The sequence below is a fragment of the Kogia breviceps genome, chromosome 8 (assembly GCF_026419965.1).
Source record: "Kogia breviceps isolate mKogBre1 chromosome 8, mKogBre1 haplotype 1, whole genome shotgun sequence".
Taxonomy (NCBI): Eukaryota; Metazoa; Chordata; class Mammalia; order Artiodactyla; family Physeteridae; genus Kogia; species Kogia breviceps.
The window spans coordinates 81,150,063-81,174,970 of NC_081317.1; the positions used below are offsets into that span (position 1 = coordinate 81,150,063).

The 24,908-nt window shown below is 36.5% G+C and overlaps 1 protein-coding gene across 2 annotated transcripts in view; it reads left to right on the forward strand.

Moving 5' to 3' along the window:
- PCSK5 (proprotein convertase subtilisin/kexin type 5) overlaps nt 1-24,908 on the forward strand; it is a 464,407-nt gene that overhangs the window by 142,508 nt on the left and 296,991 nt on the right. For both annotated transcript variants that reach the window (XM_059071201.2, XM_059071200.2), the window contains exon 6: nt 23,513-23,601. In XM_059071201.2, the coding sequence (XP_058927184.1) occupies nt 23,513-23,601 (89 nt within the window). The remainder of the gene's footprint in view (nt 1-23,512; nt 23,602-24,908) is intronic.

The following is a 24,908-nucleotide window of genomic DNA, read 5'->3' on the forward strand; positions in this document are numbered from 1 at the left end:
AGCTTGCTATAGCAAGGGAGTCAGCTATTGTCACTTTAAGAGACTCAAAGACAGGCACATGGCCCAGAAAGCTTTATAGTGTTAAAAAAAAAAAAAAAAAAAAAAAAGGAAGACTTCAGGCATGGTCTGATCAGAGGGTGCCATGTGGAAACTGGAGCTTGGGTCTCTGTTCTTAAACAGTTCTACTAGTATATATTAATAGCTTAAAAAAAATTGAATGAGTATGAGCTGGTCACCATGTTAATGTAGTTAAATGTTTTGGTAAACTCTGTAAAATTGCCACAGGTATGGATGTTGTTAATCTTATTAAGGGTGATAAAGAGTAATAAGATAAAGTTTTAGTGTGATCCTCAGACGGCAGGTAGTTAATTTTCTTTCTATGGAAATATGGACTGTTTGAAGTTGGAATCACATAACCTAAGAGACACTGTGCCAATGTTTTTATACTTACATGACAGCCCTTGAGAGTGCTCTGGAAATGTGGGCTGGGAAAGGAAGAATCTCTATAGGAGGAAGACACTGAGACCAAGGAGAGCCTGTGGGAATCAGAAACCTTTTCCTGCCCTCAGACGGGTGTAGAGTCTTGAAGATGTGTCCTGCTTTGGGAAATTGTGGTGAATTATCTTTCCTGTAGAACACCTAAAATAACTTGAAGGAATTGGGAGCAGTTGACTACTGGTGATTTTCCAGCAGATTTCCCTGAATCCCTGCTTTCTCTGCCTCATCACGTTCTCATCACAAGCTGCCATCTCATGAATTTTAGAAAAGACTGACCTTTGCTAGAAGAGTTTACCTCTTCCTATTTTTAGAGATCCTTACCCCATCTGCATATAATTTACATATGCTAGTCAATGCATTTGAATTTGCATGAATTGCAGATAAAGTACCTGTGGTGACATCCTGGGCTAAGAGTAGCTGACTACTACAGATTTTGTATGACCTTTTTGCTCTTGGTTGGTTTTCCCTTTCTGAGATTCATTCTCACTGGATCACACCCCCTCTGACATCTGTCTGGATTGCCAAATACAGACTCTTATTTTCTCCACAACCCTCCAGCAGCTCCCCCTGACCCCCATATCACAAATCTCTCTCTTTTTCCACTATCCTGATACCTTGATCTTCCCATAGGCTCTAGTATTTTGTTGCCATTGTGCAGAGAAAGAAGAACACATTTGTTGCCAGTAATCACCTGGTCTTGGCACCAGTGTATATAGTTTGTACTGGGTGATCTGACTAGAATTTGAATGGTTCAGCAGCTTTAACTGTGACTTGTGTTGTTAATTTTATTGGCTATCTGACTCTTTCATAGAATTTATTTCCTTCCTAAATGAATGACAGATCCCTTTAATGCTTTTCAGAGGAGAGAGAAATATTTGAAACAAAGACACTTGTTTTCTTCTCTCTCTTATCCGCCCATCTCACGCAACACATAAGAAGTATTGTGGGAGGCTGGGTAATGGAGCCTCTGAGAAAGAGCTGGGGTTTGAATGAAAAAGATCAAAGAATTAGAGGTCTAGATTTGGTTGAAACTTAATTCAAATGGAGGCAAAAGGGGTCCCCAAAGGGTCCCCACATCTCAGAAGCCACTCCATTAACAACCATGCATTTGCCTCATCATCCACAGTTTGAAGCATTACCATTTATGAGACAGTAGAGGCCCCAGTTATTGTGATTATAGTTTTCCCCAATAGAGAGATGCCATAGCAACTGTGGCTTAATTTTCGATTGGTTGAATTTGTGTCAAATTGTTCAGCCTCTACAGGGAGTAATACTAGAGGCATCATAATGGTGGAACCACATTCTACAACATGGAAGTATGGGAACAAGACCTATTTTGCTGGTGTACTTGTAGGAGTGTTCAATCATATTTGTTGAAATCTTTGTAGCTCAAATGCAAATATGAGCAGTTATTCAGGTATGCCATTGCAAATTATATGGATATTATTTCTTCCAGATTTTATTATCATGCATACTATTTTTATATCATTTGATTCCATTTATCATCAACCAGTTTTCTCATAGTGTTTCTATGAGCTTCTGTTAAAATCCACATTGTAAAACTTATTTCAACTATAAGGTATACTAACTCCATTTAATTCACCTTGGTTGAAACAAAATGCACACAACAACTTCGTATCTGTTACATTTTTTCCATGTCTCTTGTCAGGGAGATGTTGTTTTCTCTTATGCTCAGAAAGTCAACTTTGTTAACAGTGGTACTCATCTTAAATTCACATGTTTTTTAATAAGATGTATAGGTTTCTGAAATCTATATGAATATACTACACATAGATTTCCCACACGTGTATTTGGAGTAAACCAGGACAATGTGAATGGGGGAGGGAGGCCCAAGTAACTGTTAGATAAGTTGTTTAATAAAATTGAATGATCCTTTTCTAAACTGAGAGTATGTTTTGAGCCATACCAAAGCATAACTGTGCTGATACAGTGACCAACACTACATGTTGTTCATACTTGAAAAGTCATGGCTATGTCATCCAATGTACATGAGCTGCTTATTTGGTTTTCCTGTGAGCAGTTCTATAGCCTTGAGGAGCTTGGTACATAATTTGGGCGGGAGAGCGGAGAACAATTTTGTCCCCCAAAGAAACCCTGGTTATTTTTGCCTTGGGCTATAAACTCAGCAAAGTTTAAATAGAGTTCAGCAGGGTCAGTATATGTTTTCCATGAGAGATGGAAAAAAAGAGCAGGTTTTCTGATTCCCTCGACTGGCATTAGTCCTTCCAAGCCATTTCAGATTTCACCTTCTCAAATACAGAGGAGCCATCTACCAAGGATAATAATTTATTTAGAACTTTACAGTTCACAAAGCATTTTTACATGTATTCTCACTTGACTTATAAAAATTCGTATCAGATAGGTAGTAGGCAGTTGTTTTGGTCCCCCAGTGTCTGCATTCTTTTTTATGTATAAGGAATGTTCTGTCATTTGAGTCTTGGTGGAGAGCCAAGATGACTCTCCAGTATGGTGGCTGGAATTACCAGATCCAATAGTGATTTGCCCATCCTGCACTGTTCTAGTCTCGGACATGAACCATATGGTCTAGATTCTAAAAATCAGTAGCACATGTGCAGCCTGGTGACAGAAGGGGCCAAGTAAGCTCTCACTCACTTGCTTGTGTTCTTTCTCCCCACCCCCTCCCCCTTCTCCCGGCAGATCCTCCCTCACAGAACAGCCAGGTGTTTTTCTCGATCCTTCACCTCCATCTTGCTAATTATGTGTTTTCTGTGTTCCCAACCATTTTGAGCTTCCCAGTATCCTTTGAACAAAGTACTTTTCTGCTTAACTCAGTTGCAGCAAAGAACCTAAAATGAAATGTTATTGCTGTCCCCTTTTTTTCCAGGGAAGAAAACAAAATTCAAGGCAGGTTTACCTAGCTCATGAAAGTGAATCTGGCTTCCAAATTCATGTTCTTTGTATCACATAATGCACTCTAATTTGGAACATGATACTAGATGTACTTTTTTTGAATATAGTGTTCATAAGTAATAGATACTTTTAATTCATGGCAATAATTGTTATTTTTGAGAATTTAGTGCTTATGTTATGGCATATAGTTTCATTCAGAAAAGATTTTTTGAATACCTACTAGGAGACTAGCACTTAAAAATCAAACTGGTGATATACTTAGAATATGTAGAAATTTAAGATTCGATCCATCACTTAGCTAATACAGTTAAAACAAGCCATTAGGCAAGATGTGATTTGGAGATCATTGTTTTTCCAAAAGTGTTTCATGGAACCTTAGAGTCTGTTGATGGATCTTAACAGGTTTTCCAACTGTTACTCAGAGGCTGTGTGGAATGGGTCTAGCTCCTCCTTCCTCAGGTAAACTTCCCCTTTTTAAAAACCTCATTAAAATCTATTTTAGATGCTGGTATTTCTCATAAAACAAGATTTGAATGAAAGAGTTCTGTTTATACAGAACCAAACAAACGATTGTAAACCAGTGCTACAGACCAGAGAAATAAGGTTTAGATGAGCTGTCACTGGAGGTAGGTAGACATTTTAGGGAAGTCTTCTGTAGGTGGTGGCATTTGACCTGGGACTTGAAAAATGACTGATGGGAGAGAATAATCATTACTGAGAGAATATCTGTAGTGGCTGGAAGTGTCTTAGTATTAGTGGGCTCCTTACAAGCTTTGGAATAAAAAGCACCTTTCTGTTTAGACATTTTGTTTTTTTCTTTTTTTTAAGGGGAGAAGCTAGAAATTTCTTATTTTCCCTAGAACCTCTTCTTTATCTAAATTTCAAATCTGAACATGTTTTTACTCTATCTTCAAGCCGTTTATGACCAAGTCCAAACTCTTTAGATATATGCAAAGGATTCATATTATGTCCACTATTTTTTTTAACTTATACTGTATCATACTCTAGTTTTAATCAATTTTTTTACGTTTCTCTGAAAATAGCATGCTTCGTTTGTGTTGGAGACTGGTGTATAATAGGCATTCAATAAGTGGTTATCATTCTACCATGCTTTGCAATTGTTAACTATAACATGTAATCTTGGTATGCATTATGCTTATTACTAATTTAACCCAACTGGAAGCTGAGTTTCAGTCTATCCCTGCTCTGTGGCAAGACCATTGCCCCATTTATTCCTTGAGAAACCAGGGAAGGAAAAAAGGCTAGGAAATGCAAAATACTCAGATTTTATTGGTGAAGAATTTAAAACCAGTGTCAGAAATAAAAGTTTTAAGTTAATTTTAATTTGTCCTTACTCAAATATTCCAAGTTATTGTGTAAAATTGCCCTAACTGCCATTTTGTTTGTTTGTTTCTATTTGTCTTAAATGACTATAAATAACTAATAGTTTCAGTAACAGGAAGAAAGCTTCCCTTTATACAGAATACTTGTTAGTATTTTCCTTAACTAAAATCATGGAAAGAAAATGTTGCAAGTTACAGTGGGCTGTGTTCATTAATATCAACTGATTGTTAATTCTTAGCCATCAGAGAAGAAATTATAAATTAATTAACCTTTGAGTTAGGTTTTTTTTTTCTTTCATATATTATGTGCTGGCCTTTCTTAAATAAGGAGATAAATCAAGTAGTATAACCTAAAAAAAATGTTTTCACTGAGTAATTTTAGTATGAAAAGGTGAAAATGGGCCATGCACAAATACTACTGATTAATGGAACTTTTGAGATAATTCCTCTAGATATTGGAAATCTAGTGAAAATCTATCTCCCTCTCTCTCTGTCTCATTACACATAAATATCTTCTTACTGTATTCTCATTTATTAACTACAATGTTGATCTTAAAAATTAAGGTTAAACTTCTTAAATATTTAGCATAACTTGGAAGGAAGCAAATCAAATAATTGGACCAACGTAAGGAACAACTTCAGATTTAAAATTTAGCTGAAAAATTAGAAATAATAATCATGCATGAGTTCTTCATACTCAAAAAATAACAGTGCTTGAGGTCATACATTTCCATGTCTATTTATCTTTTACCAATATGAGGAGATTAGAATTAATCTAGAGATGGGAAATAGACATAGTGTGTTTCTCCATGTCAGACTTTCACATTCATAGTTGTTTTGCTCAGACACCCTTCCCTAATTCCAGTTTATATTCCCAGTTCAAAAATATCACTAAATGGTTGTAGGAATAACTTAGGACAAGTCTTTTTGCCACTGGGAAACTTAATTGTCTCCTGTATATAAAATGGGGGCAAAAATGGCTTCATGCAGTTTTCTGTGAGAATTACAGATAACGCATTCTGAATGTTCAGGGTTGCTATAGGCCCTACTAGCCTATGTAACAATGCAGGGCATTAGCGCTACTTTAGCAGTTTTGTCATCAGTAATGCCTAGCGACATAGCTGCAAGTGAAATTAATCATTGACACTTTTCCTCCTGTTATTTCTCTGGGGGAAATCGTTTCTACTCAATTGGAATATTTAAATTCTAAATGTGCAAACAGTGGAAGTGGTATCTGGATTTGGATGGAGCCAGGGGAGGGCGCGAGTCTGAAATTCTCTTGGAAAAGCTAAATGGATCCCAGAGCTTAGGAAGATGATCTCCACTCTGGAACAACTGGTTGTTTCAAGGGTCTTTTCAAAGTCAGATTTTCAGAGTCGAGTTTCAAAAAATTGAATATTCCTTCTCAATTTCTTCAAGAAAACTGATCAGAGACCACCCGTTCTCTGGAAATTACATTTCTTTCCTCACGCGTTTGCTAGGAGGACATAGAAGAAGAGGAACATGATCATAAATTTTGAAAGGAGTTCTTAAGTGTACTTGATTGCTCTAAGGTTTTCTTGATTTTAAAAAAGCCCTTAAAAACTCATTTAATTTTGCATTTTATTATATGATTTATTTGTTGGATTTATAGCAATCTGTCCTTCAAAGAATGACCCAAAAATCTTATGCAAATACAATAATTATTGTGATTATGAAAAGAATTACAATAAAGCAGTGGTGAACACACATCTCCGTGTGTTCCTGAGATTACACAGTATGCTCTCCATCCCAATGTAAGAGAAAAGTTTTAAAACAGTGATCATTTCAACATTCTTGTTCAAAAATTTGATCTACCTTGTTTTCACCAGTTGGTGACTGGTTTCCATGGAAATGGAAATGGAATAAGCATTCCTCATTTTAGATTCTCAGCTGCCCCATGCCAACTGAGAGCTGTAAATGCCATTTGGTTAACAGCAAGGATCCAGAATTCTTCCATTTTAAAGTGGCAGAGGGAAAGGAAAAGAAAATGTTTGCAAAGTCATTTTGCTTTTCTCCTTTTGAAAAGGACACAGTTTTATGATTGTCCCAGCTATTGACTGATGGTTATCAAACACATACTATGTCCAACAGTGCCTCTTCTGACTAATCAGTTTAAATCTCTTTTCCACCCTTCACAAAGTTCGTTACCTCACTGAGATTTAACTAGCCTGTGATTGCCTTCCTGGTTGTCGACTTGCTGTCCCAATGATGGTCACTGAGCAGGAAAGTGGTCAAAATGTTGGAAGGAGACAGTTCGGTGATCTCAATGATCTGAGACTTGAAGGGAAAAAAAACAATCTATTGAAAACAGGAGTGCATGGGGGGCATGTTGGAAAATGATCACTCTTGAGAGAATGTTAGTTAATTTTGCCATAACGATTTCCAATTTCTGAGATTGTCGCCTCTAACTACTACATTTTCTAGAACTGTTACATGGGGAAGATAATGAGGAATACTATAAATAAATGCTTTAACCCAAAATATTTGTCTCAATACAGTTGTTTCCTTTTATCCTGTTTTTTGGGGTCAGAAAAGTTGAATCAATCTGAATGCTAGAATAAAACGTTAGTAGCAATAACACATAATGTTTTCTTTTATAGTCTAAGATGTTGAGATACTAGGTCAACAAAGGATGAGACTCTTGTTCTTAAATATCACCCAATGCGGTTCTATGAACACACTTCTCTTGGGACATAAAGAGTTCCTCTGTGTCCCAATGTCTAACTTTAATAAAGAAAACCAGGCATAATGACATCCAGCCACGGGCCTCCCCTGTGTCTCTAAGTGTGGTCTCGCACCTAGCCAAAGCAAGTAATGTGTCAGCTAAGGAAAAAAGAGCCTTATGCCAGACTTAAGAAACGGCATGACTACTTCAAAGGAAATCTTACTGATGCTGATCATGCAATTTAGGGCCTGACATTTTCTATTATCACATTGTATTCATGCGGGAATATCCTTCTCATGATTGTTTCGGTGTAAACAGCTTGTGCATTCCAGTGACTTGAGAAAAAAGCATTTAGGATATGGAAAGGGACTTGCATAGAATATACAGTGAAGGTCAAGATAAGCCAATTCTGGATGTGGCAGGGACTCAAACTCTGTGACTGTTTTGCACTCTCAAGAGAGGGGAGCAAGTTCCTTATTCTCTCACTTAATCTACAACCTTCCCGGTTTGGAGAAGCAGTGCATAAGGGATTCATTATTGGGATAAATGGGGTTGGGAGGAGAAAACATTAGAAATGAATCCACTTAAATTGGGGCCAGAGTCTTATAATGAATGATGCAAATGGTGTTTTATTTTAAACAATAAAACTAAAATGATGAAAATACATGTAGTTTATTATCTAGCAGAACACGCAGCTATAGCCATTCTTACATCAAACAAAAATGAATCATGTTTACAGTTGTCGTTTTTATGTAATATTATGAAATTTGAATTTTAGTAGAGTCATAAACAGACTCAGTTTATAAAAATCTTTATCGGTTTTTCTAAGGGCCATTTGGAATCATTTTATTGACAAATCATTCTCATTTAAAGCCACTGTCATGTCGCCAGACTTGTTACATTTTCACTAAGTCTCACTCTTCTGTATCCTCCTTCAAAAAAAGCTTTCAGAATGATTAAAGCTATTCTCAAATATTATTTTCATTGATTGTATGAAATCCTGTGTCTTTTGCAAGTTCATTAGGCAGTTGATTTGCTTGATTTGCCTTGTATTGTTTGTACTTTCTGTTTACGCAGAGGTAAAAAGTTCTAACACTGAAAAGGACAGGGATGCTTGAGTCAGCAGTAATTTTATTAGTGGTAGGATCATTCGTGAATATCTTTTTTACTCTCTTAGTTAGGAAACCTAATCATTATGGTACCCTGTTAAAAAGAACCTGTTGGCAGTGATCCAAATAGCTTCAAAGGTGCACTTCTGAGCATTCCTCTCAGGAAGAGTCTCAAGTCATCATGACTTTATTTAGCCCTGCTGAGTATGTGTGTGCCTGAAGATGGATGCATGTTCTTCTATAAATTGATTGTGCATTTGCTATTGTGGAAACACTAGGACTTGGTGTCAGGAGATCTGGGTTCAAGTTCTTTTGCAGTAAACTGGCTGTATTTCCTTGGTGAAGTCACTTAACCCATAAGAATCTCCATTACCTTTCCTGTAACATGGGGATGAAAGTACATGCAGTGCAAGATTATTGGAGACATCAAATTAAATTAAATGTGAGAAGCTAGATGAGATTATCTGGCAAGTAATAAATAAGTGAACCTTATTACCTTCATTGATTTGTTGTGTAAACTGCAAGTTGTATTAAGCATTCTTTCAAATGGAAATGATACCAGTGGATATGAATGATACATAATAGTTGTTGTGATGATGAATTTACATTAAAAAATATTCAGTATTAATATCAAATCATAGGAAGTGGAGGTAGAAAAGGTAGAAGCATGTGTTTTATGGTTCCCAAAAAGACATAAATGGTTATGACTGTATTTACCCTTCATTCCTAGAAACCAGAGATTAGCAAACTGTACAATATAGGTAAATCTGTCCAGTGACTCTCTAGCTAAGAACCGTATTTACGTTTTCAAAAGTTTTTTTTTAAAAAAAGGAATATGTGACAGAGACTGTATGTGGCCCTATAAAGCCTGAAATATTTACTGTCTGGCCCATTACAGAAAATGTTTGCCAACCCCTGCTCATAAACTCATGCAAATACCATCATAATAAAGATCCATCCCTTATGTTACTTCTAAATGAAATATGATTTCTGTGTTAAAATGCTGAGTTGATAATTAGGGATTATGGTAAATTATATGTTTTGGAGGAAGGCATTCCTTAATTGTTGGTTTCATGCTTCCATAATGTTGAGAACCTTCCAGTGTGTGAGGAAATGGCTCTGATGAACTCTGCAGAGAGAACCAGAAATAGCTATCAAGCAATGGAAAGGCTGGCAGTTGCTTGGTGGAGCTGAGCTGAAATGATGATAGCCCAGTGAATATAAGGTGTTCAAGTTACTTATCTATACTTTAGGACCTCTTTTTCAGAGTGCAAAGGGACCCTGGGACCAAGCGCCACCCAACTTCTCAGACCCTGGAGCCACAGTTTACCTACTGTATTGCAGACAAATAGGGTTAGGTAATAGTCACCTATTTTAGATCATTATTCCCTGCAAAGTACAACTCAAGTCTTTAGAAGTGTTTTGACAGTTCATTTATGATATGGAAGCAGTCTCAAGCAAAGTGAAGTCAAACAGTTATAAGATCACTGTTCTCCATCAGTCAATTGTTAACAGATTTTGAGAAAAACAGATATTTTTAGGCCATTTCATGGTGTATAGGTACTGAATGCTATCTTTACCTGAATATTATAGCAAAAGCAAATAGAAGCAGAACTTTAAATAGTTTACTGCCAAATGAACATAGGCTTGTGAATTACTGCTTATTATTCAGGATTTCCAGGCCAATGGAATTCATTGAAAATACATGATATCATGTCTATTTTTCTCACTATTTGAATTCTTAGTGACTAATACATTCCTCAGGATGTGTTAGGTACTCAATAAATATTTGCTGAATGAATGACTCAGAAAAGTTAATTAATTATGGACCGGAACATGGGAGTAGCCTCATTACATACACTTAACTAGGTCATTATAATATTCATAAAATGATAATTTACCTATGTATAGGAGCACAGGTAAAATTGAAATATTGATTGTCTATGTAGGGTACATTCTAGCATCCTGGTCTCTTGTTTTTGCTACTTTAGAATTATTTCTATGAGGTGGCTTTCAGTATACATTTGGAGAAGAGAAATATGTGTGGAAAGAAATAGACCAGAAAAGTCAAAATTATAATTTGATACAGGTCGTTATTTCTTTCATTATCTTTATAGATCTTTTTCTGGTCTCTTGGTATACACATTCAGTATATACCTCATATTTCATGCTTTCATGAGTTCTAATTATGAAATTTTCTTTTAATTATGAGGATGAGAAATTACAGGAAAAATCAGCTCAGGTGTAAGGAGGGGAAAGTTGTTTAGGCTGCATACCAAGCATTTTCGTAAACACCAACCCCAAGTCAGAACTCTTGGAGCAGAAATACCTGTAACACTTTGTACATAAACCTTGATTAGTGTGTACCTCAATACTTGGTAATTATTTGCATAAATCTTACAACACCCCTGACAGTGAGCTTAGGTTCAATTGGTCAGTTGAACTCATAGAACTCATTAGCCCACAAGTGGTAATTAGATGGATAGAAATATAATGTACTAGTAAGGCAATATCAGCTGTATTTCTTTAGGAAGAATGCTCACCAGTTCCAGGACTATTTTCTCCTCTTCCCCTGTATCCCATCACGACCCAAGTGACACCCAAGTGACACCTCAGGTGTGCTAGAAACAAAGGTGTGAGAGTCCCTTTGCCCTAGAAACCCCATGCTCCTAGGAACAATATTTCTTGCAAATGCCTATGAATAGAGCTTCCAGGGCCTCACAAGGAAGGGCACACTCAATTTCCAGGGTCCACTCTCAGAAAGGCAAAACCAAGACTCTTCACCATGTGTTTATTGTTCTGGCCACAGACCTCCCTGCTCATGGTCACTCACCAACCAACTTTCATTTTTTTACCATAAGCAATGTTGCTTGGTAGCTGACATTCCACCTTTTTCAGATACCAAGGGAAACAGAGCTAGAAAGTTAAAATCAAAGTAATTTTTCCATAGGTAAGGAAGAAAGCTTTTGTTATCCTTGACTCAGAATCTTCCCCACCAAGACTGTGAACACCACAACTTTGGATAATGCAACTCTGTATGCCCCTTGCTTAGAAGATGCCTAGGACATAGGATGTGAATTATCTGGCCTTGAGAAAGTAAGGAGGGGCGGATGGAGGGAGGGAGGAAAGAAGAGCTGGAAGGGATTAATATTGGTAACTAAAATATTTCTTGATAACTACTTTAATAATTTTCAAAAAAATAACAACATTCCTGCCAGAGTTCCTTGCTTGCTTATAAAGAAAGTGTTGTACTTCTTTTTTTAAAAAATATCTTTATTGGAGTATAATTGCTTTACAATGTTGTGTTAGTTTCTGATGTACAACAAAGTGAATCAGCTATACGTACACATATATCCCCATATCTCCTCCCTCTTGCATCTCCCTCCCACCCTCCCTATCCCACCCCTCTAGGTGGTCACAAAACACCAAGCTGATCCCCCTGTGTTATGAGGCTGCTTCCCACTAGCTATCTATTTTACATTTAGTAGTGTATATATGTCAATGCTACTCTCTCACTTCGTCCCAGCTTACCCTTCCCCCTCCCCGTGTCCTCAAGTCCATTTTCTACATCTGCATCTTTATTCCTGCCCTGCCACTAGGTTCATCAGTACCATTTTCTTAGATGCCATATATGTGCGTTGGTGTATGGTATATGCTTTTCTCTTTCTGACTTACTTCACTCTGTATGACAGTCTCTAGGTCCATCCACCTCATTACAAATACTCAGTTTCATTCCTTTTTATGGCTGAGTAATATTCCATTGTATATATGTGTCACATCTTCTTTATCCATTCATCTGTCGATGGACATTTAGGTTGCTTCCATGTCCTGGCCACTGTAAATAGTGCTGCAGTGAACATTGTAGTACATGACTCTTTTTGAATTATGGTTTTCTCAGGGTATATGCCCAGTAGTGAGATTGCTGGGTCATATGGTAGTGCTGTTTTTAGTTTTTTAAGGAACCTCCATACTGTTCTCCATAGTGGCTGTATCAATTTACATTCCCACCAACAGTGCAAGAGGGTTCCCTTTTCTCCACACCCTCTCCAGCATTTATTGTTTGTAGATTTTTTGATGATGGCCATTCTGACCAGTGTGAGGTGATACCTCATTGTAGCTTTAATTTGCATTTCTCTAATGATTAATGATGTTGAGCATCCTTTCATGTGTTTGTTAGCCATCTGTATATCTTCTTTGGAGAAATGTCTATTTAGGTCTTCTGCCCATTTCTGGATTGGGTTGTTTGGGGTTTTTTTGATATTGAGCTGCATGAGCTGCTTGTATATTTTGGAGATTAATCCTTTGTCAGTCGCTTTGTTTGCAAATATTTTCTCCCATTCTGAGGATTGTCTTTTCATCTGTTTATGGTTTCCTTTGCTGTGCAAAAGCTTTTAAGTTTCATTAGGTCCCATTTGTTTATTTTTGGTTTTATTTCCATTACTCAGGGAGGTGGGTCAAAAAAGATCTTGCTGTGATTTATGTCCTAGAGTGTTCTGCCTATGTTTTCCTGTAAGAGTTTTATAGTGTCTGGCCTTGCATTTAGGTCTTAAATCCATTTAGAGTTTATTTTTGTGTATGGTGTTGGGAAGTGTTCTAATTTCATTCTTTTACATGTAGCTCTCCAGTTTTTCCCGGCACCACTTATTGAAGGGGCTGTCTTTTCTCCATTGTGTATTCTTGCCGCCTTTGTCGAAGATTAGGTGACCATACATGCGTGGGTTTATCTCTGGTCTTTCTATCCTGTTCCATTGATCTATATTTCTGTTTTGTTTTGTTTTTTTAATTTATTTTTGGCTGTGTTGGGTCTTCGTTTCTGTGCGAGGGCTTTCTCTAGTTGCGGTGAGTGGGGGCCACTCTTCATCGTGGTACGCAGGCCTCTCACTGTCGCAGCCTCTCTTGTTGCGGAGCACAGGCTCCAGATGCGCAGGCTCAGTAGTTGTGGCTCACAGGCCCAGTCGCTCCGCGGCATGTGGGATCTTCCCAGACCAGGGCTTGAACCCATGTTCCCTGCATTGGCAGGCAGATTCTCAACCATTGTGCCACCAGGGAAGCCCTATATTTCTGTTTTTGTGCTATATAGTGTTATATTTCTGTGTTCTGGAATTGTAGGTAGTAATTATCCTAACAAAGCAGACAGATGTCCAGTGGAAAAGGTGGGCATCATGTTGTCCCTCCAGTTCCAAGGGAGAGTCGGATCCTCCGGATCCACATTTAATGAACTTTTAAGAGAAAACACTTGACTCCCAACTCACTAAAAACACCCCTAAAAAGAATCAGCAGGAATGACTAATTTCTGAATATTCATAGTCAAGAGGTAAAGTAGACAGTTTCTCAGGCCTACATTGGTGGTGGCATATGAGATCGGGCTGTTCCCAAAGCTCTAACTACGTGGAATAAAAACCAGTAGGTCTAAGTTTCAAAGACTGAACAGAACACTCTGATAAGAAGTTAGGGAGTTGGAAGAGCAGGGTGGTGGGCTCTTAATAGACCCAGTGGGGAAGGAATAGGATCATGGAATCACTAGGAGATATAGACAGGCATGGGCAATCTGAATTCATAGAAATAAGCTCAAGTAACACGTAGAAAACTAATCATTAAAGCAAAAAGAGGAACCGAAAAGCATGGTGGGGTAAATTTAGAGTATTAACCAGGGAGCCAAGAAAAAGGGCCTCATTTCATCATCATGATTAATATATTTCATCAAAGGGATCTCTCATACCCTAGTGCCTTGACATTGTTGTTGATCCATAAGAGAAGGATAGGAAGAGAGGTAGGCTGATAAAAAAGCTGGTTACCGTCTTGGTCAGGACTATATACATAACACATGTACATAAATGCCTGCTGTGAGCTTTTTTGTTTTTTAATTGAAGTATAGTTGATTTACAATGTTATGTTAGTTTCAGGTGTACAGCAAAGTGACTCAGATATATATATACGTACTAGTTTTTATTCCATTTAGTTAGAGCTTTGGAAATAGCCTCATCTCATTTTCCACCACAGCGGAGGCCTGAGAAATTGTCTCCCTTACCCCTTGATTCTTCTTCAGATTCTTTTCCTTTATAGGTTATTACAAAACATTGAGTATAGTTCCCTTTGCTATACAATAGGTCTTTGTTGGTTATCTCTTTTATATATAGTAGTGTGTGTATGTTAACCTGCTGTGGGTTTTACTGTACTTCATCATTCCATACAACATTATATTTGGGAAAGCAATAGAAGTGAGGTATAGTACTAGGTTTTCTGATAAGTCAAGCTATTTATTCTTTCCTTTAAACGTGGGCTAGCATAATTAACAATGAATTCATTTAATGGTGAATAAGTCGTTTTACTAGGCTGGGGAGGTTAAGGAAGAGGGAAAATGGCAGAGGTGAGAAAACACTTCTAAAGCAGTTTGACCACTTGAGATTTATTTATTGTCAATATTTTGTGTTCTGACTGAAATAGTCTTTTGAATTACAACCAACATTATAAATAACTATACAAATTCTTCAAACCTACAATAATTTTTAAACTTAAAATAAATAATCATAAACTCACAGAGAGTTTCAGAAATAGTAGAGGTCCCCCATATCCTTCACCTAAATTCTCCCAGTGGTAACAACATATGTAATTATAGTAAAATATCAAAACTAGGAAATTGACATTAATGCAATTTACACACCTTATTCAGATTTTACCAGTTTTTACATGCACTCGTGTGTGTGGGTATATGTATGTGTGTGTCAAACTAACAATACTTCTAACCCTCCAAAAGAAATATTCTTCAGCTTTTTAAAAAATACTTATTAGTCATTTACATATGATATTATCTGATGCTAATTCTTAGTAGTATTCTATTACTACCTAATATTCTAATACTATAATATATTTTTTCATTTTTTTTCCTTGCCTGCAGTGTATCTTTTAGACTTTGGAGCAGTTGATGTATGCTAACTTTTATTAATTTCTTTAAATATTGTATATATTACTCCTGAGGGCCAAAAAGAGGATTCACAATGTGTATTGCTAAGTATAGAAACTGTCATAGTTTAAGTTCATGTTTAAAATTCTTTCAATATTAGGCTATCAAAACGTCTGTGACTATAATCTTATTTTATATATCTGTTTGTCATTGTCTTAGTTCAGACTACTCTAACAGAATACTATGGACAGGGTAGCTTAAACAACAAATATTTATTCTTCACAGTTCTGGAGGCTGGGAAGTCTAATATCAAGGTATTGGCAGATTTGGTTTTCGGCTTGTAGATGGCTGCCTTCTTACATGGCAAAGAGAGAGAAGGGAAGCAAGCTCTCTTGTATCTCTTCTAATAAGGGCACTCATCCCATCATGATGGTACCACTTTCATCACTTAATTACCTCACCAAGGCCTCATCTCCAAATATCATCACATTGGGATTAGGGTTTCAACATGTGAATTAATTACTGGTGGGGCAGACAGAAACATTCAGTCCATAGTAGTTATTTTGAATGAGTTTTCCTAGTATATTTTGAGTTTCTTTCTAGTATAATTTTAAAAAATAATATCATTGAAGCCTCAGGGACTATGCATAATTGTAGTCACATCAGAAGCTATTGTCTTAATTGTCTCACAAAAACTAATCACCAAAAAGTGGACTGTGTGATTTTTTTTTTTCTTCTTAAAATTTTTAATTTACCTTTTTAAAAAACTATATTTCTTAAGCTTTTTGCTGAAGACAGGGTGAAAATCCATTTTCAGCTATTTTCCATTCTTCTTAAGTTTTTTAACATTCCCAACATTTCCTCCTTATAACTCAAGTTGAATAAGTTATCATGGGGATTCTATAAAAGATATTGTCAAATATGCTGTCATCAATAGTAATGAGGAAATAAAGTTGCCTGTGCCTCGCAAAATAAGTAGGGTAGCAGGCAAAGAAGTCAGTAAATCTTGGCAAGCATTCAAAGACTTAGGAATGTGTGTCCTCGTGAGTCTTGCTGGAAGGGTGAAAAGGCTTTAGAAAAGGACCCAGGAGACCCAGATCTAGTCTCTGCCCTGTCACAGTTTATACCTTCCAATCACTGTCTTACTGACTAAATTTTCTCACTTGTAAAATAAGAGAAGTAATGTCTGTTTTGCTTACATCACAGGGTTGAAGTGAGAATCAGATGAGGTTAAAATACTTTGCGAAGTGGAGAGTGTGATATAAAGTGGTAATATTATCAAGAACAACACAAGCAGTCAGAAACAGCCACTCTGAGTGATATATTGGAGAACACCTCAAACACATCACTATTTCTTGCTCCCCTCTCCCCTTCTAAGGGGGCTTTTGAAGTAGACTCAGATGGAAGGTTTTCATTCAGATTCAAACAGAATCAAAACATGCCAAGGAGAATGGGCACATCAGATGTCAAAAGGGAATAGAAACAGTGAGAGGGGTAGCCAGAATCCACAAACAGCTGAAGATGTTTGTTCCAAGAAAGAAATGAAATAGAAAATAGTCTTTCTCCAACTTGCCATTGCTTGATTCCATACAAGTATAAGTTTGACTTTCAAGCAATGTCGTGATAACTAACGGGAGACCTCTTGCATGTGTCCTGATGTCTCTGGTCCATTGCTGAGCTCATTCACATATTGTTTTCAGATCCATGGTAAATCTCAAATGAGTTAATATTTCCATCCCCACTAACTCATATGAAATAAAAAGAAGTTCACAAAGTTCACAAAGAAGTTCAGTTCTAGCGGTGACTAGAGGACTGGGAGAAAGCAAACGAAGGAGTAAAGGCGGTATTTTACTACCTAGCAAGATTTAGTAGAACCCACAAATTTATACTCTAGACTAACTTCACCTAACTTGTATGTGTTCACAATATTATAGAAATGAGTTAACAGGCATTCTCTGATCTTATTTTCCACCTTTTCAATCAGATAGCCAAGGTAAAACTTGTTGAGACCTGTAATTGCAGTGGTTTCTTGTTGGGTAATATAGCAGATGACAAAAATAAATTTTTTTCTGAGTAAGAAAAAGCCATCGGACACAGACAGACATGATTTTTAAATCAAAATGCTCTTTAAGCCAAATGGTTTATTCAAGTAAAAATTATATAATACGTTTTACACTTACTAGGGGCCCTGGCAGCAATGCCCTTAAGAGATTCAGAGAAGTGATGCATTTTTAAGTCCTAGTCTACATGTGCTTTATTTTAGATGATGTACGATTTAAGTCACTGGTTTATATATCCTTATAATTTACATAATTGGGTTATCTTCTAGAAGTCTCAGAAAATATGTGTCTTAGTAATATTGTGAACATATGCAAGAAAGCTAAACAGTTGACTCATTTCCAAGGGACATTACGTGGGACGTGGCTAGTAAAGTTTGCATTTAGGTGCGTGTGGGTCAGAACATAATCTAATGAGTGTATTGCTTTCTGGACTAAAATCTACTAAAATTTTCTTCTTATGCTGAAAATACTTTACATGCTCATAATCTGTCATCTCTGAAGAAAAATACAACTGAAAAACAGACTTTTGTCTGACTTGTGACTTTCATATTTATTGACATCATGAGTATACTTTTTGCTAACCACCCTTTGTTCTTTGGGAGAAGGAAGAAATTGAATCATGTTCACGTACTTGAATAGGTCATGATGATATCCATTGTTCTATGATCTATTTAAAATCCATGTCAAGACAGAGTCCAACTAGGATATAAAAATAAAAAAGATGACTAGTACTTTACTTGGAGTAATGATCATTGTCATCTGAAGAGTGGGCTGTTTAAATGTAGTTGAGCTGGCAGTTTGGACCCTCAATTACAGCATGCTGCAATATATGATTTAACTGATATTTAAAATATATGTGTCAACAGTACAGTATAACTTCCCTGTCTCCCCAAAATAGCCCATATATTATGAGGTAGAGCCCTGTACAGAAATCTTTACAAGGAATGTTTTTATAAACAAAATAGTCACTCTGTTCTTCACTTACAAACGTTCACTGTACATTAATGGTGCACATAATATGTGCAAGGCTTTACTGCATTTTAGAAATACAGAACCATGTTACTTCTGTTTTTTAGTAATATGGTAGAACAGATATTCAATTAAATCTCTCCTATCACACTATATCTAAAACTCATGGGAAAATATTAAAGAACTTTTCAGTGCATGGTTGAGCTAATGGGTTACCAGAGTATTTCTCTGAGAAAGTGCAAATTTATCAACTACGTGGGCAACAGGTAGACACTAGGCATTTCCCAGGGTGAGCAACCAATGCCAGCCAGGCTGGAGTGGATTTTTAAAAGTCCAGAGATGGCAGGAGACAAGACCTTGGTCCAAAGGGTGAGAGAAGCTTTATGCATAAAACGGAACCCCTGAGGTACTATCTTCAGTGCAATAACCATAGAAAAAGAAAACCTACACAGAGAGACAGAGGATGTATTTGACTTTCTCTCCCTGGGTGATAGATAGGGCAAGAGGATAAATAAATAACTACCTTGGAGAATAACTAAATTCTCTTGTGGAATTTGCACCTATAATCCATATTACTTGTATGGCCCACATTTTTAATTTGGTGGAACAGGTCCTGGTTGGTGTAGCCCAAAATACGTGTTAGAAGTGAATTTAAATCTTCTTTAAAACAATGAGTTTTCCATACCATCCTCAAGGAATTCACAAAGATAAAAGCCTAAACAACATGATCTCGTAATTTGACAATTCACCAACTACATGGGGGAAACATCACCATGAAAACAAGCCAATAGAAAAAACGAATAGCAGAATTAGATTCACCTATTTAGAATTATTATATATAATTCATATGCATCAAGAAATAAATATTGAAAAGTATTTTTAAGAAAAACTGACTATCCAGATTAACTGGGTGGAATTGACAAAAGAACTTTAAAAAGTAAAACGTATAAATAAGTGAAAAGAAGAATGCAATGAATGGACTAAGTAGCAGGTTGGTCATGGCCGAAGACAGGATAAGTGAAGTATAGGACTGAGCAGGTTACACAGAACACAGCCGAGAGAGAGAAGGATGGGGGAAGCCTGAAGGTGAGATTGAAGATTAAGATAGTGTGAAAAGGTCTAATGGGGATTCTGATAGGAGGAACCATAGAATGATGTAAAGGCAGTACATCAAGGTACTAGCTTACAAAGGTACTAGCTAAGACTTCTGAAGATTTAAATATTAAACTACAGGTTGAGGAATTCCAAGAAAGAATTTTTTACAATACAGACATATAACGTCTTCATGAACCTGCAGAATAGAAAAGACAAAGATCTGAAAAGCATCCAGAGAGAACTAGATTGCCAGATGGCTGATTTCTCACCAGAAGCAGTAGAAGCTAAAAATTGGTGGAATGGCATCTTTGAAGTGCTGTTAGTCTAGGATTCTATATCCAGTGAAATTAGTTTTTAAGAACAACAGTAAGGGGCTTCCCTGGTGGCGCAGTGGTTGAGAGTCTGCCTGCCGATGCAGGGGACACGGGTTCGTGCCCCGGTCCGGGAAGATCCCACGTGCCGCGGAGCAGCTGGGCCCGTGAGCCATGGCCGCTAAGCCTGCGCATCCGGAGCCTGTGCTCCGCAACGGGAGAGGCCACAACAGTGAGAGGCCCGCGTACCGCAAAAAAAAAAAACAAACAGTAAAATAAAGTCATTTTCTGAGGCTACCAAAAGCCTCTCCGATGCGTACATTTATAGAATGTTCTTCAGAAAGAAATCAGTGATCCCAAAAGGAAATAAGAGCTACAAAAATAAACAGAGCAAAGAATGTAAATCTAAACATTGATTGTTTAAAGTAGAACAGTAGTGGGTGATTTCTAGAGTTAAAAAATCCAATGTAGAACTGTAATTATGGGGGGATCATGTCAAGCGGTGGATAATCAGTTAAAACATTCTAAAGTCTGCATTGTTTGGGAAAAGGTGAAAAAAGTATTAATAACTTTAGTGTTTGTGATCTTAGCTATCTATTATCAAATATCTAGGATAACCATTAAATAATAGAATATAACATCCAAACTAGTACAAGGAAAAATATACAGAAATGAATATGAATATATGAATACATAGACACTGTAAATGGACTGACTCTTGAGTCAAAGATAGCCTAGCTTCAAAAAAACATAATTCTACTTATGAGGCATACTAATATGAACACAGAATATATGAAACTAAAAGGATCAAGTGGTTTATAATTTAAATATTAACCAGATATCTTTAATTTTTGTTGCAAGAACCACAGTGTTATGACATATTCATAAACAGTTTGTTGCACTAGAAAGACTTGATAATTCATTTCTAAATACAATAAAAATTGATAGAACTGCAAAGAACATTAACAAATCCACAATATAATGAACAAACTTGACATAATGGACTTATATGGAACAATTGGAGAATATACATCCTTTCAAGCACATGGAACATTTATAAAAGTTGATCATATGCTTCGCCACTTTATGAGCTCACAAAATTCAAATGATTGCTTCATAAAAATTATATTCTTTTATCATAAGGTAATCAAGTTATTGATCAATATAAAAAACATAACACCTGCATACACTTGAAAAATTTAAATCATACTTCTAAGTAACCCATGGGCCAAAGAATAAACCAGAGCCAAATTAAAAGCATAGGTCCTTATGATCCTGTAGAACTTGCATTAATTAATAATAGAGCCAATGAAGTATAAAAACAGTAGACTCATAAAGGGAATTTGACATTTGAATAAAAATAACCTACACCATGAAGTAATATGCAGTAAGGCTAATGAAGATTCATAGTAAATAATTACTATGCTCAGGGGAAAATTAGTAGTTTAGCTTGGGGCTTACAAAAATATTTTTTTAAAAAAGATCATTTTTTCTGATGATTAAAGTGTATAACCAAATATCAGAGGGCAAGATAATTATGAGTACATCAAAATTAAATAACTATGTGTGACAACCTAAAAGTGCCATAAATAAGATTGTTACGTTCCAAATAAAGCATTTGGAAATATATTTGCAACAGGTATGATGGAAAGGCAATAAGTGATTTGGGCAAAAAGCATGAAGAGGTTATTCAGAAAGCAAGAAATAGAAATAGCTAATAAATATTTGAAAAGATGTACAACATCAAATGTAATCAGAAGGGATAAAGAGGGAAGCAACAATGAGATAATATTTTTCAAGTCTGCTTGGTAAGTATGAAAAAGATTGAAAACTCATACCTAGAGGTTTACGTACACAGGGGTTCGTCCAGATATTTTCTCCGTTCTTCATATTGTCATTCAACTTGGCTTATGGCCTGTCTTTTTTTTGTCATGAATTAAAATTTGGTGTTTTGTAGTACTAGTTATCAGTCTTGCAGTTTTTATGAGGTTCGGTTATACTACTTTTATCTTCTGTGGACAGTGTGACAGTATACTCTGTACTCTTTGATCCATTCATTCCACTTCTAGAAATTTGTCCCAAGGTATACAAAATTTTGTATGTACAAAACTGTTCTTTGTAGCCTCATTGATACTAGTGAAAAAATGGGTAAGTTTCCAGAAATAAAGATTATGATGCGTGTGTGTATATGTGTGTATATATATATATATATATATATATATATATATATATATACATATACACACACACATATAGGGATATGTATATAGGTATATGCCATTTCTATATAAACATTATAGATTATATAGAATAACTAACCATTTAAATAATATATAGATTAATCTTTACATAAAAAGAGATGCATGATATTACTAAGTGGAAAAAGCAGGATATATCTCTTTTGTGTGAACTGGTGTGTACCTACCTATCAGTTGTAAGCAGCTACTTGTTTATAGTTGCATAGACAGTAGTTATATCCCATGATGAGTGTGTAGAATATGCTATAAAATAAAAAGTACCAGAACAGAATTTGGGGTCCTGAGTTTTAGTCACTGTTGGGCTATTTTTGACAGATCTCTTTACATCTCAGGGCCTCCTTAAGTGCCCTCATCTCTAAAAATGTGGGAAGGGAGGTGAGCATTGACTTCATTAGCAAAGAAACACACCACAGTGGTTGTCACGTCCCCCTCCTGCATCCAGGGCAAGCATTAGTCGTCAGTCCTCGCCTTCTTTCTCTGGGCTTAGCCATGCCTTAGAATTGTTCTCAGCACACACCGTATTAGGCCACCATTTCTAAACAGATTGTCCTTTGCACTTGACGCTTCTTTGCCATCCTTGCATAAGATCTTAGAAGTCCTTTCAGCTAAATGATTTTTCTGATTAAAGAACTAAGTTACTGTGGTGAGAAATAACAGGGAATATCTTTCAGAAAAATTTTGTACTTTTCTGGCAGCCACATCTTACAAAAGCAGTAAAAAGGTGAACACAAACAGGTAAAATAGGTTTTGATAATATATTTTATTAAGTACAATATATCAACATGTAATTGATATAAAATAGCTACTAATGCATTATTTTATGTTGTCTTTTCACATAAGATCTTTGAAATCCAGTGTGTATTTACAGCAATCCCATCTTAGATGATGAATTTTCTTTGGAGATCCTTGATGTATATTTTAATTTCCTGTTTAAAAAGTAGTTTCTCATACCCACATTCTTAAATTTTCTAATAAATGAATTGAGTACTCATTTTTAAATTTAATTAAAATTAAAAATTAAGATGTGGTCACACTAGCCATATTTCAAGTACCCATTAGCCATATGTGGCTGGTGTTTACCGTATTGGACATCGAAAGTTCAGAGAATACAAAGGAACATACAACTTGATTTTAGCCTTCAAGGAGATTTTCTGGTTGGGATAGCAAGATATCAAAAATAAGCATACAAGAATGTAATCCAAAACAGAATGTAATTAAGTGCTAAAAGTTTGCCATGGACAGACTTAGTGCTACTTGGGTAAGAAGTTCCAGAAACACCTACAGCTTGCTACATTCTTCACCACTTTGAAGTCTGAGTGGTGTCGAGGATGTGTTGAGTTGGGGAGAATGAGGTGTCTTCCTTTAGAAAGTGTGTGTGTTCTCCCTGCAGGCACGGGACCCGCTGCGCTGGAGAAGTGGCCGCCGCAGCAAACAACTCTCACTGCACAGTTGGCATTGCTTTCAACGCCAGGATCGGAGGTATGGGAAACAGACACGAGTGGTTGTAGAAACAAGCCAAGAGCTCTCACCCTAACTGGTTTTCAGAACCCTTTTCTGAACTAATGACAGGCATATTTTTGCATAATAGAGTTCAACTACTGCTGACAGCAAAATGACTGTGTTAACCTGCATTATTAAGCAGCCCCCCTAAAGCATTGCAAACACAGACATTTCTTTCTTTAAATAGGAATGAGAAAAGGTTGTCCAGTAACGAAGATGGGGTCATTAGCATCTATACCAATTGTACAATTGGTACCTGGGTCAGAAAGAACTAAGGATATAAACACCAGGCCATAATATCTCTATGGAAAGAAGCACTTTGAAATTCTGTCAAAGCAGAAAATATTCTTTTTCTTTTCCATAGGCTTTACAAAAAGTTTCTTTTAATTGTAATTAAAAGGTAAATAGTAAAATCTCCTTTTGTAGTCCCAGAGTATAGTAATACTATTACCATTAATAATTGCAGGTTATAGATATATATATACACACACACACACACATACACAAGCTCAAATATACATATACTTACTACAAGGACCAACCAAAGCAGTGTAAATTCAGATATTAATAAAACAAACTCTTACTTACCCATTTGTAATCATCTTTTTTAGTATAGCCTGGTGACACAGCCACGCACAAATAGGAAGAAAACATTGTAAGAAATGGTATAGGTCCTACTGGCTTTGAAGGCGTTCCTCTAAGCATCTCCTGAAGGGTTTCATAAGCTGAAGCTCCTGGAACCAGGCTGACATCCTTGTTTCCAATACACTATTTGTTTCCAAATGGTAAACAGCGTTGGATCTTAAAAAATAGAAGTGATGGTCCTTTATAAGGTTAATGTAGATGTCTTATAACATGAAATAATTGGGGTATATAATGACGGTGCTAAGAAAAGGTTTTCTGAGACTGTCTTTTGTGTCATTCGTCAGTAAATTTGACCTTTCTTTCTTTCATTTCACCTGGGATTCCTAGAGTATGGCAGCTTATTAACCAGTAATTAGCAGTATGCTGAGAGCATCTGCTGTGTATCAAGGGCAAGGTTCATGGAGGTGTTATGGAAAGGAGACAGACATCCTCTGAAGAATCGTGAGGGTGCTGGAGGCCCCTGCTCTCCTCAGGATAGCTGGATGACCACAGTGGCTGTCCAGTCAACCCTACTTGCTGTCCAGCACACACACACTCACATACACAGACACACACCCAGGTCCCTATCATTACTATTCAGTACTAACGCAGCACTTCTGACCTTGAGGGAATGAAGGGATGAACTTGTGAAGTTCACAGAT